This window comes from Carettochelys insculpta, chromosome 9 (assembly GCF_033958435.1).
Source record: "Carettochelys insculpta isolate YL-2023 chromosome 9, ASM3395843v1, whole genome shotgun sequence".
Taxonomy (NCBI): Eukaryota; Metazoa; Chordata; order Testudines; family Carettochelyidae; genus Carettochelys; species Carettochelys insculpta.
The window spans coordinates 59,399,195-59,415,642 of NC_134145.1; the positions used below are offsets into that span (position 1 = coordinate 59,399,195).

Consider the following 16,448-nt stretch of genomic DNA (forward strand, 5'->3'; position numbering starts at 1 on the left):
CCACATTATCACCCTTCCCCCTCCCCATATATTCTGAAAGCAAACATCCCATCAGATATTTTACATGGCTTTTTTTACCCAACGGTATACGGTATTTTTAAGTTTGGTTCAGATAAGTTATTTCTAGAGACTCATGTGTTCAAAAAATGAATAAGCTGCCAAATTCTAAATGTGTTTAATTTTCATTTGGCTCCCTTTATCTCCAAATGAGTGATGTTACATTGGCACTGGAGAATTGCCTTTGAGTCTTTTTAGAGTTTGTGATGAAATTTGAAAGATATTTGTGGGGACCATCAAATGACAATTACATCCGAGTTAAGATGCCTTTATAATATATACATTCGTAATCAGAAGTTAAGATGAAATGATCAGAGAAAGGGAGGAAGCAAATTTTCTTCTGCTGTAGCATAGGAGCTCTGGTGGGGGGGTGGGGGTGGGTGGAAGGAAGATCACATCCTACAAGTCCCAAGCTGCCGCAGATTCTCCATGCCCAACGAGTCCGTTGTCCTGAATGTTTTCTGACTCGGCTTGATCCTGAACCTCCCTAGGACTTGATAATCTCTATCAGGCTCCATCATCCCCAGGCCGTTTGTATCCTTCTGGGGTAGGAGGTGCTTTTTCTCTCCCCTGCAGTTGTCTTTTAGGGGTGGATGAATAGTCTGAACCTTTATATTGAGTCTTCATACTTCCTATTTGCCATTTGCCTATGGTTGTCATGATTTTACAACAGGACTCTCAATATTTGATGTGGTTGTTGAAGCCTAGCTCTTGCAGTCATGTGACTTTGTGAGACTCTTGGCTCTCAATATTAACAAATTGGCAAGTTTCTAGCAATCATGGCTGGCATAGATACTCAAAACCAAAGCAAATTAAAATAACCCAAAATTTATGATTTTTAAAAGTCTCATTATTTTTAAACCTATCTCATAATGCTGGGGTCTGACTCAAGATTTTAGGCTCTTGGGATTGGTAATAGGGGGGAAATTCCTGTCCACTGAGGATGGAGTCTCCATGGCCTCTGCCTGTAAAGACTTGTGTCACACCAAACTCCCAATCCCTCCCTAGTCCTTAAAGGTATGTCTTCAGTGCAAAAAAAGGTAAATTCTTAACTTAGGTTAAAATACCAGTGAAGACACAGCAACCTACCACTTAACCTGGGCTAGCTGCTTGTGTTCAACACCAGGATTCCACATGAGTTTAAAGTTCACTTGCTAATTCAAGTTAAAATCTGGGTGACTGTGTCTTTAAAGCAATTTTAATCTGGGTTAAGGGCATACCTTTTTTTCTTTTTTTTCAGTGAAAACACTATGTGGCTGTCTCTACACTTGCATTCCTCTTTCAAAAGGGGAATGCAGATGAGAGAAATCAAAAATGCAGATGAGGCACTGATTTACATGTCTCATGCTTCATTTTCATAATCTCTTTTAGGAAGAGATTCTTTCAAAAGGAAAAAAAGCAACATAGACAGGACTTTTTCAAAAATAAGCCCCATCTTCATAGAATCATAGACTCATAGAATCATAAGGCTGGAAGGGACCTCAGGAGGTCATCTAGTCCAGCCCCCTGCTTCAAGCAGGATCAACCCCCACTACGTCATCCCAGCCAGTACCTGAAACAAAATAGGAAGAAGGGTTCTTTTGAAGATGGGGATTATTTTCTAAAGAGCTCTGTCTACACTGCTTTTTTTCCTTTTGAAAGAATCTCTTCCAAAAAGAGGTTATACAAATGAAGCATGAGAGATGTAAACCAGTGCCTCATTTGCATTTTTGATTTCTCTCATCTGCATTCCCCTTTTGAAAGAGGAATGCAAGTGTAGAGACAGCCACATAGTGTTTTCACTGAAAAAGAGGAATGCAGGTGTAAACATAGTCTATGTGTTGGAGGGGGATGAATGTGTATATACATGCACATGTCTGGGTGGTCTGAGTCTGTGTTTGTGAGCATAATTTCCTTGTCAGTATATGAACACGTGAAAGAAATTTACATGTTTAAATGTTTTATAAAGAGCAGACCCTGGTTCCCAAGCCATTCATGCAGGTGAAACTACTCATCTGTCATCTTAATTTGGACTGCAGCCTTTATTTGTCCTCCTTAGAGAGTTCACCTTTTCAGATAAAATTGTGGCAAGAGACCTGAGAGCCCACAACAGCTTGTGATATCTGATTTCAATCTGCACAGACACCCATCCACTGGGCTGGCATTTGTTGAGGTTTAACAGCTACTTTTCTGTAAACTGTCCAAAGAGAAAGGACTCAGCACCATTTTAGGCCTAGAGGCAGGGCAAAATCTTAGCTTGGGCAGCAAAAAGTAAAAACTTTGAAGTCAATAAGAAGGGATCGAAATTTTCTTTGAAGAAAACTATTCAGCTTGTATTCACTGCAGAACTTGTCTAGAGTGAGATTCTGCACATAAGCAGAAATAGTAAAAGGTCAAGAGTCTAAATAGTAAAAGGTAAAATAAGATCAAGTGGGTCTTATCCACGGAAGCTCATTAGCTAATAAATAAAATTGTTAGTCTTTAAGGTACTAGAGGACTGCTTATTTTTTTTGTGAAGGTCAAGAGTTGTCACTCAGATGTTCAGAAACAGTTTCTTCTCATTGGCACTTACATGGTATCTTCAGAAGTAAGACTTTCTTTTGATTCAAGTCCTGATATGAGTCTGCAATGGCTCCCCCTCCCAAGTAACCTGTCGTGGTATCCTCTGAAGGGAGGTGATGACGAAACAAGACTTCCCACAACCTCTTATCCTATAGGGACAGCACAACTACAAAAATGAGGGGGACTGATTCAGAGCAGGTGCTATATGAGTCTTGAGTAGAGCCCCAGCAGGGATTAAAGTTTTCAATATCATTTGGATAAGGAGGTATGGCCAAGGTGTAGCAGGGGTTCTGGAGGGGGGGTCTCAGAATGATCACATTTGGAGGACCAAGCTCATTGTGGCATCATTAGTCACGGAGAACCTCACCCAAGACTGCTTCACAAACCTGGAACTTGGCTGTAAATGTGCCCTTTCTGCATTCCCCCCTCCCACCCCATATGGCCTGGTACAGCCTAGAATTTTTGAGAAACATTTTTCTAATTGCCAGTTGATACAGACTGTTTTGGTAACAATTTAGGTTTTTACTGTGGTTTTCCAGATGAGAACTGTGTACCTGCTAAACTAAATGTTCTCGTTTATCGTACAGTTGTGCAGGAGTTGTGCAGCTACAGCCCCAGGCTTTCAAATGAGATTACAATACCGTGTTTAAACAAGGTGCTGAAAAAATATACTAATATTGTTTCAAATCAGTACATATAAGGACTTACTAATGTCATCCTTGGGGAGAAAAAATTGTTTCCCTAAGATTAATGGTACCTCATAGAACTGTGTGAAAAACATTTTTTTCTGGGTTCTGACAGTTCAGGACGATGATTATTATTGCTTTTGTTGTTGCTGTTGTTATTCATTTATTATTCTTTCAGGTTGACTCAAAGCAAAACTTTTACAAAAGTTGTAATGATTGAAAAGCAGGATAAAATAGTTTCAGATCAAACAAAACATTTCAATTGACTTGAAACAAAACATATGATTTTATTTCAAGCTTTTTAATATTTTGCACACAAAATTAAGGACATTTTAAAAATAAAAATGTTTTGGAATTTAAAAAAAATAAACATTTGGGCTTTTTCAGAAGCTCTTGCTAGCCTTGGGCTAAGAGAATATTAAAATTTTATAGATACGGAATTTCAAATCTCTGCATCATCATTCAAAGTGTCTTTGTTTATTTCTTCCTGCAGATGCCAGAGGAGCAGGCCTTTTGTGTGCTGGTGAAGATCATGTATGACTACGGTTTGCGAGATCTCTACAAAAATAACTTTGAAGATCTTCACTGTAAATTTTACCAGCTGGAGAAACTAATGCAGGTAGGACTAGGATCAAAAACACTTGTCCTTTCTTGTGGGGTAATGTTGTGTCGGAAAAAGGTAACTTCTCCTCCTATAGCTTTAGAAAAATACAAATCTCTCATTTCAGACATGTATTGGGAAATATTCTTGGGTCCTCAGAGCCCCAACGCGAGGGATATTTAAAGTCTGAAGCCAAACTTTATAGTTCTGCTTGTCTCTGTTTTCTTTTGGCTTCCATATACTTAATCTTGCTAACTTTTTAGATGCAACAAGAGGATATTTATGGTTCTCTATCCCCTTCTTTTTTTTAAATTCATGTGACAACAGTAAAATGGCTGAGTTCTACCTAAGCATATTTTTAATATACCATAGGGTTACCCTTTTTTTGCATAACTTATATTATGATTTAAGATGTTATACAAGTAGGGACAATTCTATGACTGCAAAAAATAAATCTAACACAGGTCATTTTGCATGTCAAGGGTCATATGACTGTGACTTGACATGCATCTAGTTTTTCTCACATTTTAATTTTTAATATTAAAAACAATTTAACTGAATAAACCATTACAAGGTTTATACAGTAAACTCTTTCATATCTGGCATTCTATCATCTGGAACTCTCAGATAACCAGCATTTTAACCATAAGTCAATTTTAGTTATGTTTTCCGTAAGTACAATATAGTGAAAGTAAATACAAATATATATAGTGAATACAGTATAAGTTTAGAGTGTACAGTACTACTGTTGTTGGTAAATAAAGTATTCTGCATACATGTTTGTTTGTTTCTTAATAGCTAATCTTGATTTTTTTTGTATTGTTACGTATTGCTAGGTATACCTCTCTATTATCCAGAATATTTGAATATCTGGCAACCTCCAGGTCCCGGGGCTGCCAGATACGAAAGAGTTTCTGAATAGCTAACCTTGTTTTTCTTTAATGTTAGGCATTGTTAGGTATACCTCTCTATTATCCAGAATATTTGATATCTGTCAACCTTCTGGTCCTGGGGCTGCTGGATATGAAAGAGTGTACTATATGCTGTTTCCTGTTTAATAAGCCATTATTCAGATTTAACCTGTGGTGTGATAACAATAATAGAAGCTTGCTATTTGAATCAGTTAGCCAGAATAAAAATAAAAATACAACTGTTCCCTTTCTGATATTTATAAACTAAAATATAAACTTGGGCATACAACCCCTTTCAATTCACTATCTAGGATGTGCGTGTCTACTATTTACTGATGCTTTTCAGTGATGCTACATAAACGTTAATTTGTCCTCCATAAGTTTCTTTAAATATTTATACCAGATAGCTTCAATGACCTTTACTGAGTAAGTAGCAGAGAGGTCGCCGTGTTAGTCTGTATCTTCAAGAACAGCAAGAAGTCCTGTGGCACCTTATAGACTTAACAGATATTTTGAAGCATGAGCTTTCGTAGGCAAAGACCCGCGAAGATGCATCTGATGAAATGGGTCTTTGCCGACAAAGTTTATGCTCCAAAATATCTGTTAGTCTATAAAATGCCACAGGACTTCTTGTTCTTTTATTGTGTAAGTGTATTTTTAATGACCAGTGTATACAGTCTAGAATTGGCAGGATTGCATACTTGGTGGTGCTGTATGTTTTATTCCTGGTCTGTGCAACATGTCTTATTATCCAGTTGTGGTCCCTGAGACAGATTTAAGCTGCCTCCTTCAACATCCATAATTTAATTGTTTCCCCAGAGAACAAAAGCATTTCTGTTTTTTAATGTAGTTCCACACATGGCATACATGGTAGTCTACCATTTTGTCATTAATGTCCTCTAGTTTTTCTCTTTAATCCTGTAGCAGATTATGGGTTTACTTTTGCTTTTAAATAGCCAGTTTGATAGAATTTGTGTTGCATAAGACAGAGAAGCGTCCACCAAAAATGAGGGTGAAAGCCTTTCCCCACTGAAGTTTCCGGCAAAACTTCCATGGGTTCTAATGTAATCAGGATTTCACTTTGCTCTTTTCTCTAACATCCAATGATCTCGCTGGCAGTGTTTCTAAAGCCAGAGGTTGTACAGTGACATTTAAGCATTTCCCTTTTTTATTTTCTTACTCTAGGAGCAGCTCCCTGATTTATATAACCATTTCTCAAACGTGAACCTGGAAGCTCATATGTATGCATCCCAGTGGTTTCTCACCCTCTTTACTGCCAAGTTCCCACTCTGCATGGTCTTCCACATCATTGATTTACTGCTCTGTGAGGTAAAATAAAACTACCCTTGAATCAGAGGAAATGTTTTTTTGCCAAAAAAGTTAATAATTTTGACCTCATTTTATTGGAAGATATAGTCATGTGTTGCTCAGTTTCTGTCATGTAAATGAATGCTGGATGTGTTAAGCCAAAAACACTGACAAGGGACCTTGCTCTTTATAAAATTAGTTTTGTGCTAGAGGCAAGTGTTTAATTTTTTCAGGATGGACTTTCAAATACGGGTAAGTTCAGTTAATTAGCAATTTCCTTTTTAAAATTGATAGTTCGTTCAGTTTCATAAGTCTGTCTTCTGGCAACCAACCAGTTGGTCGGAAAAGAGTTCTGTGGTAGAACTTTACATTGTTTGCCCAGATCAGAGCATCCAAAGAGGCTGAATGCTATCTGTTGTTTCCGTTAGCCTGCTATTTTGCAGATAGTGGAGGATTACCAATGAGTTAAACTCTTAGGTCCGACAGGTAGAACATAATTAAGCCCTGCCTTACTTCAGAGAACATGACTGCAGTTTCTTGGTGGAGCGTATACACTATAAGCTTAAGTTGAGCTGTGGTGTGTCCGTTGATAGTCCCCGCAGTTGTTATAACAGTAGCTCATGTCCACACTCCTCTTCTGTTGGTGGTGGGTATCCTCACCAGGACCTCTTCTACTCACTTAAGAATGGCAGCCGGGGGGCTGACAGTGAGGACTGTCTGCACTGTGTGCATCTCCCCATTGCTAGCCTACTCCCTGCCTGGAGCCCAGCAGCCCCTTCCCCACTGGGAACAGGGCAGCTGTACCTACCTTCTTGGCTCCTCACCAAGAATGATCCAGCCAGAGTGGACTTCTGTGAGCGGAAAGCCTGCGGGGGCAGCTGGGCTCCTGGAAGTGAGATCTGCACCCAGAGTGTGGTTGGCTCTTGTGCTCCTGGCATTGAGCAGGGAGCCAAAAGCCTGGTGGCAGGTCGGCCAGGGACGGGGAGCCTGGTGTTGGGGGGTGTAGCCTGGCTTGGAGCAGAGACTGGGCAGCAGCCCAGTTGGAAGCAGGCATGCCAGCCTTCTACTTGCACAAAACCAAACAGCTGTACTCCATCGCCTGCCCTGCCCCTCCTGCGAGGCACTGCCCTGCCCCACCCCTCCTCCCAAACCCAGCCCTCTGCTCAGTCCGCCCCCACACTTTGTCACTCAGTCGCTCCACCCTCACATGTTCACTCATTGTGACCGGGTTGGCTTGGAAGTTAATGTCCAGGAGCAGATGAGGTGTTGGTTCCAGGTGGAGCCGGAAATTAGGAGCTGAGGTTTGGCCAGTGGGAGGCTGCATGCAGCCCTGGACAGCTAGTAATGCGGCCCCGCAAGATCGTAAACTTTTAACGTTATTATGTGATTTATATACATTAACTATATTATATATTTTATATGTGGCCCAAGACAATTCCTCTTCACTCAGTGCGGCCCAGGCAAGCCAAAAGGTTGGACACCCATGCTCTAGGCTGAGGCAGTGGATTGGGATGCAAGAGGCAGCGAGGACTGGAGGGGATGGAGCTCTGAGTTTTGAAATATGAGAGGATGCTCTGGGTAGAGGCAGGGGGTTGGGGTGTGAGAAGGGGCATGGGTTATGTGTTGGGTTGTTGATCCAAAGATAGAGCCAGAAATGAGAGATTAAGGGTGAAGGAGGGGGCTGGAGCTGAGGGTTGGTGTGCAGAGGGGTCAGGGCTCTAGGTGGGGTGCAGGGCTGAAGAAGAGGAATTTGGGGTGCAAGAAGGGTACTCCCCCACAGTTTCTATTCACTGTAGTTCCCAGCCAATGGGAGCAGCAGAACTGGCACCTGGGGTAGAAGCAGCGCGTGGAGCCCTCTGGCTGCCCCTATACGTAGGAACCGCAGCGGGGACATGCCTCTGCTTCCAGGACATGCTTGAATCCGTGGCATGTAGGGTGTCTACTGTACCCCAACAGAACCGCCAACTGGACTTTTAACAGCCCAAGCCACCAAGGTCCCTTTTCAACCAGCCATTCTGGTTGAAAACCAGACACCTGGTAACTCTAGCTAGGACAGGGTATAGCAGGGCCCTGGGCAGCACTGAAACTGGGAGCCTGGATGACAGCTGGCTTGGAGTGGGGAACAGGAAGCAGCCTGACTGGAGAACTGACTCTCTTGTCAATTTTATGGCTCAGCAAAACAATGTACTCCAGTTAGGGCTCAAGCCATTTCATCATCTCACCATTTCTTAATTGGTTTAGTAAAACAAACAGAGGGGAAGAGAAAATTAGTACCATCTATTTAACTTGCACACGCCCTGTTCTTTGCAGAGTAAATCATATGCTGAAGTCGGCATTTTGATCTCTTCGGAATTAAGTTAGCACGTGTGTTTTCAAAACAGAACAGCACATGAGGGTGTGCTCAGTCTCTATTAATCTAGTGTATCGTTACATTCCAGTTCTCGAAGAACACATCACATCTGTTCACTCCATCCTCTTTCAGCCACAGTCATTGTAAGGAACTTTGCAGAAAACAAAAATCCACAGTTTTGTCTCTTTTACTTTCTAATTTAATTACCTTGTGAAAAAGCAAAGGGAATGAAATCACAAGACAGCCGCTTGGGTCAGTTTGGGTGCGGCTACACTAGAAGCATCTGTTGACAGACGTTTCTATTGGAAGAGATTTGCTGACACAATGTCTGTTGAGAGTGCGGCCATGCACTAAAGCAGATCAAAAGAGCTATCCACTCTGTCGACAGCCAACTGTTGTAACCACAGCAGTCAGGGCCTCCCAGTGTCCTGGAAGCCCTATCTTTTGACAGAAGGCCCCGCCAGAGCATTCACACCGTTTTTTTGTTGACAGAATCGTCACTTTTCCTTATCTGGGAGAGGCAGACAGTGGTCGGCAGAGGTGCCGAGTTTTGTCAACAGGCTGCTGGCAAAACTCATTTTGTGTGTGGACATGCGGCAAGTTTTGTTGACAAAACTCTGGTTTTGTCAAAAAACCTCACTAGTGTAGCCATAGCTTGTGGGTTTAACTTAAGACCATGCAAGTGATCAAATTCATACATAAAGTAGAAGCAGTTTTCTTGTCCCATCCAGTAGCTCACTGACTTAGGAAGGGGGTTAATGCAAAGACTAGATTTTGAGTCATTGTCCATCTGACATCAGACCCACACTTGAACTTTATTGTTAAACCCCATAAGAAAGCACAAATGCTGAGGAAAATGTAGATTGTTCTTAAATTCCAAGAACATATAAATCCGTGTCATATCTAGTAGCCTCTGTCTCATCTTATTTGAAGAAAACACAGTAAAAAAGATGAACTTTTTTTATCCTTTTGGGGCATAGAAGTTTAAAACAAAAATCAACCTGCTAGAAAAAAGGAACCTTGCTAGCATTTCAGAGAGAAAAGTCCTTTAAAGCTAAGCTGCTGAATTTATAATAGCTGAACGATAATCGGACATGTTAAGGAAATGGGGGACTAGAAGGAAGTCATGTGTAGACATCTCAAATGCCAATAGGGAAACATCTCAACAGACAAGAAAACAAACAACTGTAGAGACTAGCCAGGCTGTGTCTACACTAGCTCCCAACTTCGAAGGGAGCATGGTAAGTAGGGTGTTGGGAGATTATTAATGAAGTGCTGTGATGCATATGCAGCACTTCATTAAGCTAATTCTTCCCTGCGGCAACTTTGAAGTGTTAAACTTCGAAGTGCTGGCTTGCGTGTAGCCACGGCTAACCCTTCAGTACTTCGAAGTGCCCGGGCTACTTTGAAGTCCCTTTCCTCCTCAAACACACATGCTAACTTAATTACTGAAGGACTTCAAAGTACCCGCAAGTTAGCTGTGGCTACACGCAAGCCAGCACTTCGAAGTTGCCGCGGGGAAGAGTTAGCTTAATGAAGTGCTGTATATGCACCACAACACTTCATTAATAATCTCCTGAGACCCTACTTACCATGCTCCCTTCAAAGTTGGGAGCTAGTGTAGACACAGCCCCAGTGAAAAACTCTGACTTCCAGAAAGAATCCAGCCTTAAGATACTTGGGATCCTGAGAATTTGTTGGAGGAGACAATGGTCAAAACTGGTATTAGAGTTGTTTTAGGTTGAATCAGAAACGTTTGTGGCCCTCAGCGGAGAAGGGAAAGAAAACCTCAGGGCATATGGAGTTTGGGAGAAAAGAAGAGGACTAGGATGGCATGCATGCTGTAAAACTATGTGTCCAACAAGTCTTCAGGAAAAGCTATTTGGAACAGCATTGTGTCTGCATTAAATATCTCTTCCCTTTATTTCTGAGAATATAACATATTTGTAATTCCAGCAACTGGAAGGGGAAAAATAGGTACAGCAGTTAACAGTGGAAAGTGTTCATCTAAAAATCACAAAAAAAACCCAAAACAAAACCCAAGCCACTGAAGAGAGCTGTGTTATGGCTTTTTATGGGTTTCCAGTCTTTTCTTTAATTTGTCTTTGTCAGAAATACAGATGAATTGGGAATAGCTTTTAACTTAACTTCCTGGCTGAGGTTTCTCTGTGTCTCTATCCTGACTGTAGTTGACAAAATATTTACATCCTAAGGCTGTAACTCATTCATACAGGAAAAAAATGTCCGAGGGAAGAAAAATGGCTAAGTGCTGAATGCATGGACCAAGGCAGTCACTCACAGTGCAGTTCTCTGGTTTTCACTGAATCTGTATATCCTACTTTTGTGCCTGCATCATTCTTGTATGTGAAATTAGAAATATGAAGTGTGACTCTGTTTTTATTTCTAAATGTGCCGATGAGGGCAGTTAGTGATATGTTAGGATCTTAATGGCTCTGTACTCAAACCAACAACTGGTGAATGGTTTTGTTTTTCCAGTGAGCCCAAACTGTTCAGGCAGTTTGGGCTCACAGGACGTGCGACCATGCCACTGGGTGCTGGAATTCCTCTTAAATCTGGTACTTCTCTACGTGGATGGGGAGACTGAGCAAAGTATTTCTGCCCTGGGGGAAAGTCGGTTTAAGGAATAGAAAGAAACCAGTCTTTTGTCTTCAGCTGGCTTCAGAAATAGTTAATAAAAAGACTTTAGTTTATGACCAAGCACAGGGAAATAATTGTTACCTGGTGGGGAGCAACCCAGGTGCATCTCTTTCTTTCATTGACAAAGAGGGCGGACATCTTTATGAGTTTTGCAGTAGGGTGGTAACCCCAACTCTGTGTCTTGGCTGGAGGAAACAAAAGCTTCTGGCCTCACAGGACAGGATGGAGGGGAACCCCAGAGGGCAGGAAGGCAGGTATCAGTGGCTTGGTCAGCATACCGGGTGACAAGGGGACCTCTATGATCTACCAGTCACAAGGTTTGTCTTTTTTTTTTTTTATTTTCTCTGTGCTGGGAGAGGAAGGAACACTGATAATTGAAATGGGTTTTTTACACCCTCATTTCAGAAAGGAAAAGCATTTATTGGTTAGAGCAGCATATCATAATGAGCAAGTATATTTCTATCCACTGAAAGTCCCATCTGAGAGGTCACTAATGAGCCTCAACATTTGGGGAGAATGGGGGGATAGGAAAGAGAAAAAGCTAAATGGCAAACCAGTTATATAGCGATAGATAATGAATTTCTCTTCTTCACCGGCCCCTGTCTGGAACAGAGTGGGTTTCATCGCAGTGGGATTTGAACAGAGGCTATTGCTACTGATGACTGGAGAGAGTTAGGGTTGCGGGGTATGCTTGTCATTGATGATTATTTATTTATTTAGATTTTAGCAGCAGTAAAAAAATAAGCCATAGAAAATGCTGTAGGCAATGGTGACTACACAGCAGTATTTAAAAAAAAATCAAATATGCCTTGCAACTGTAGCCTGTCAGTGGCATTAAACCATCAAAACCCACAGCAATTTAACCTGTCCTCATCCCAGAGCAACAGGCTATCATGCTTAGGAAAAAAGGGACGTGTCCATATCTTTAACCTTCCCCACAAACTCTGTGAAGTAAATGGCTTTTGTGCGTAACCAGACCATCATTAAATCGGGACTCTCTTGATCAGAGCCTTCAGGAGATTGATAGTTGGAAGGTTATCATCAGAAAATTAAATTGAGGTTAAACAAAACTTAGATTTAAAGAATGTAGAGTTCTACATAATGGAACAGATTGTTAAGAGAACTAAAAATTTCACCCATCTGTTCTTAACTAATGTTCTGAAGTAGCTTACTTTTTGGGTACATCACACCATCCCCAAATGAGAAATGGTCTCCTTTCAATGCAGGTCTCATAAGAGTAGGTAAGCTACCATTGCGTTTCTCTGTTGTTGATATGTCAAACTTTCCATCCCTGATAGATCATTGTGTAGAATCCAGGAGAACTGGTATATCTTTTTTTAAAAAATGCTTTTATATCTGCTATGTAGGACTTTCTTATACTGATGTACCTAAATTGGTTCAGAAATACTAAAGATCATGTTTAATAGGCTCAGGTCCTCTTATGTTATTCTTTTTGTTTCTGTATGACAAACTGCTTTTTTGTGAATGATCTTTCAAAGTATCTTGTGCCACACACTCAGTATTTTCCCAACTCTGAAGTGTTGGTCAATTTATATATATATAATTGTGTTGGATTCCAGTGGGTTGACATTTTACAGATTTTTTCATAAATATGCATATTTTAAAAACACATTTACAGAAGTCTTAAATAGGTATTTATCAGAGAGCCAAAAAGAAAAATCCTGACATAAATTATATGCATTTTTTTGCCTTTCATGAAATTTTTTCTTTTAAAGGAAAATGTTCAATACAAAGAATTGTGATAAATGCAGTATTGTCCAAAGCCAAGAATTTTGAAGCTAACACTGTCATTCCACTATTAATTTTGAATTTCCTGCCACTTGTTGGTTTGTGTCACAATTTTATTGATAACTTGAAATGTCATGTTTATTTTTTGATTACAGATGGCCATTTTTGTGCTGAAGTGCATAAAGATATATGTGGAATATTAGTGCACATCTGGTGGGGTGTGGGGCATGTTGTGTAGTATTAGTCATACCACAAAGAGACACAAAAATGAATGGTCTGGAAGTTGAGCTGCCATTTTGGGATCAAGATTTCTGACGACTATGCAGAAATGAATTACGGGCAATTCAACCTGTTATTTGTAAATTATATATATTGATTATTATAATTATAGTAGTCAGAGACTGGAAAATCACCACAATGTGAGTCACAGAGAGCTGAAGCTAACTTTCCCGAGGTCACAGAGGGACAGAGTGGCAGAACTGAGAGCAGAACCAAGATCTCATGACTCCTTACCCTGTATTGTAACCCCTAGTGTGTTCTCCTTCCATAAATACTCAGCCCAGAACGCCTAGAACATAATGTTCAGAATCAGCCTGGGTAGGTTATTTGTATAAAATACTAAAGACTTGTGAAATTTGCTCATAAATAAATCTTAGAAAATGTTATTAAAAAACAGGGAGAGCATATGGATTCAGAGTTAAACTGTGGAGCTGCATTGTGTAGTTACGGTTCCTGAGGAGCACCGTGTTTCATAATGAAATAGTTAAAGCCTCATAGGGTTTACACATATTGGCATGGAAAGTTTGATTTTTCTGGTGCAATGTCTTGCTGGGAAGTGCTAAGCAGAATAGTATACCCCAGACCATGAGACTGGTTGGCTCAGCACATTAGTTCTGCCTCTAGTCCTAGAAGTCATACTAGGCTATTTTTTATCTGTTATAGTCAAACTCAGCTGTGATTTCATCAACAGAGCAATGTTGAAAAAGAACAGATTAATATTCTAACCTGTTAAACTTCCTTGGGAACTGGATCTGTAACAAACCTGCTTCCTCCCCAGATCTGCAGTGGGGTAAAATGTGAACTTAAAATATTGTACGCTATATTTTAATCTTACCAAGGTTCCGATGACAAAAAAGCTGGAACTTTTCAGAATTAGCTACATTGTCTATCAAACCTGTAATTATGTATCTGTCAGCATTTCCATTATGCATGTTTTACTAAAGCTTGTTAAATGGTAGATGTGGTTCTCTAAAAATAAACCCTATTTTAGAGCTGTAACTGCTCAATCTTAAAAAACTAGCTTTTGATCAAAATTCAGTGCAGAAAGTTTCAGCTGGAAAATATACCATTGGAACCTTGCATACTGTTCATCAGGAAGGTATCCCATTGCCCAGATGTGTTAGGTTCTGCTTTCTTCAGTCCTGTAACTCAAAAGCAACCTTACTTGCTTTAAGTAAGAAGGATATAGATCAGTACTCTCCAAACTGTGTGATGTAGCTCCTCAGATTCAGGGAGGCATAGGGAGGCCTGGGCTGTAGCCCTATCACCAGTCCTGGCTGTGGCCTTGGATTGCAGCCCTTACCACAGCCACCGCTCCAGCCCCACTCCTGGCTGTAGTTCCCACTGATGGGATGTGCGTGGACAGTTTCCATTATGGGTAAGGCGTGGGATGCAAAAAAACAAAGGAAGAATAAGTTGCTTAAGTAAGTGAATGTAAAACTGCAGTCACACATCAGCAGTGGAGCTGCAGGCTCTTTCATTGCCACTGTATCATCAAAAAAACAGACCATAGTTATCCACCACTAAAGCCATATAGAGAAAAACTCAAAAGCTTGGGTCTAAAAAAAGGAGGGCATCAGGTGGCCACAAGAAGAGACAAGCTTCGACGTAACCCCAGCTGTTGCCACCCAGCTAATACTGTGTCCAGCTGCAATTTAGGTTCTTGTGAGCGGCCAGCCCAGATTGAGTGGAACTTCTCCCTTTTATGCTCTGATTCCAGCTGCAGCACATCCAGCAGGAGTTAGAGGGTGTGATTTCCTCATCCCACAGACTGTGGGCCACCGCTTCTGAACCAAAGTGGGACACCATCACAATGAGGTGGAAATCTTAGCAAATTTCAGTGCACTGTGCTGCATGCCCTGATCATGGAGGAGAGGAGAAAGACATCCAGCACCCAATTTAAAAAGTAACTTTTAAAAATTCTCTGAGTCTAAATCAACTGGGTGGCTCTCAGTTCTTTGATGATGTTCCAGAATTCATCTTTTTCTGGCTTCGATGCTATACTGCTGGAAATCTTTGCTGAAGCGTGGAGCAGTCTCATGGGATATTGGAAACATTTCCCTCATTTTAGTTCCATGTAGCATATTTTTAAGTTTTATTTTTCCTCTTTAATTGTTGTTCTCATCCTTGAATGCCATCTGCGTTGGCTGCCACTTTCTATTAATATTCCTAATCATATTATACACCTCCCAAGTCTTAAACTCGCCCTTATACCTCACTATATCGTCACACTGCTCCTCTAACCAAGTCACCTTATCCTTTCTGGCCGCTTTCCTTACCTTGTTGCATTTCACTCTATATTGCTGTTCTGCTCTCTCAGAAACATCCTTTCTGATCTTCAACACTCTCTTCTATTGGACCAACTTCAGTGTCACCTGCATAATCCACTTCTTGTTGATCTTCTCTTCTTCCAGGACAGTCTGCTCAGTTGCCTCTTCAATCACCATGGCTATCCCTTCAACTCTCTTATCTAGGTCTATCTCTGTGACCACATTCCTAATCTTCTCTCAGAGTGCTGCTCTGTATGCATTTCCCTATTTCTTCCTTGCCTAGCCTTGCCATATCTCTTCTTTTCTCTAAACTATGTCTTATAGTTTCTCTTGAGTTTCATCTTGATGTTTGCGATCACTATACTGTGGTCCAGGGCTATCTCTGCTCCTTGGAAAGTTTGGCACTGCTGTACTGATGTTACCCATCTTCTTATCGAGATCATATCTATCATATTCTTGGACTTTCTGTCATCTGATCACCATGTCCATTTTCTACAGTCCTACTGGAATCTCATGTTGCAGATCAACATCTTGTGCTCCATGGAAAACTCCAGTAGTTACTCACCTTGTTTGTTCCTTTCTCCTTATCCAAACCTTCACATGACTCTCTCCCAACCTTTGTTATCTGTTCTGACCTTAGCGTTCCTATCTCCTCTGATGATCAACACATCTCTCTTTGGTATCTCCTCCAGCATCTTTGTCAAGTCTTTATAGTATAGCTCAGTCTCTTCCTCTGTACTGTCTGACGAGGGTGCATACACCTGAACGACTGAGATGTTGAATGGCTTTGTTTCGAATTTCGCTACCATCATTCTTGCACTCTCTGATTTGTATCCTAATAATGCTCCTCTAGCTCTTTGCTAATAAGGAATCTGACTCCTACCTCATTCTTCATTTCCTTCCCCGACCAAATGACTTCACAACCACACATCTCTCCTGATGTTGTTCAATGCATCTCTGCGAGTCCAAGCGTATCACGTTGGTATCTCTCCATCTCCTTTCGAAGCAGCTCTGACTTTCCAGTCACCCACAGTGTGC

At 40.9% G+C, this 16,448-nt stretch overlaps 1 protein-coding gene across 3 annotated transcripts in view; it reads left to right on the plus strand.

The window, feature by feature from the left end:
* The window catches only part of RABGAP1L (RAB GTPase activating protein 1 like), a 368,567-nt gene that overhangs the window by 233,267 nt on the left and 118,852 nt on the right, over window positions 1–16,448 (plus strand). For all 3 annotated transcript variants that reach the window (XM_075003254.1, XM_075003257.1, XM_075003256.1), the window contains exons 16-17: window positions 3,778–3,903; window positions 5,982–6,125. In XM_075003254.1, the coding sequence (XP_074859355.1) occupies window positions 3,778–3,903; window positions 5,982–6,125 (270 nt within the window). The remainder of the gene's footprint in view (window positions 1–3,777; window positions 3,904–5,981; window positions 6,126–16,448) is intronic.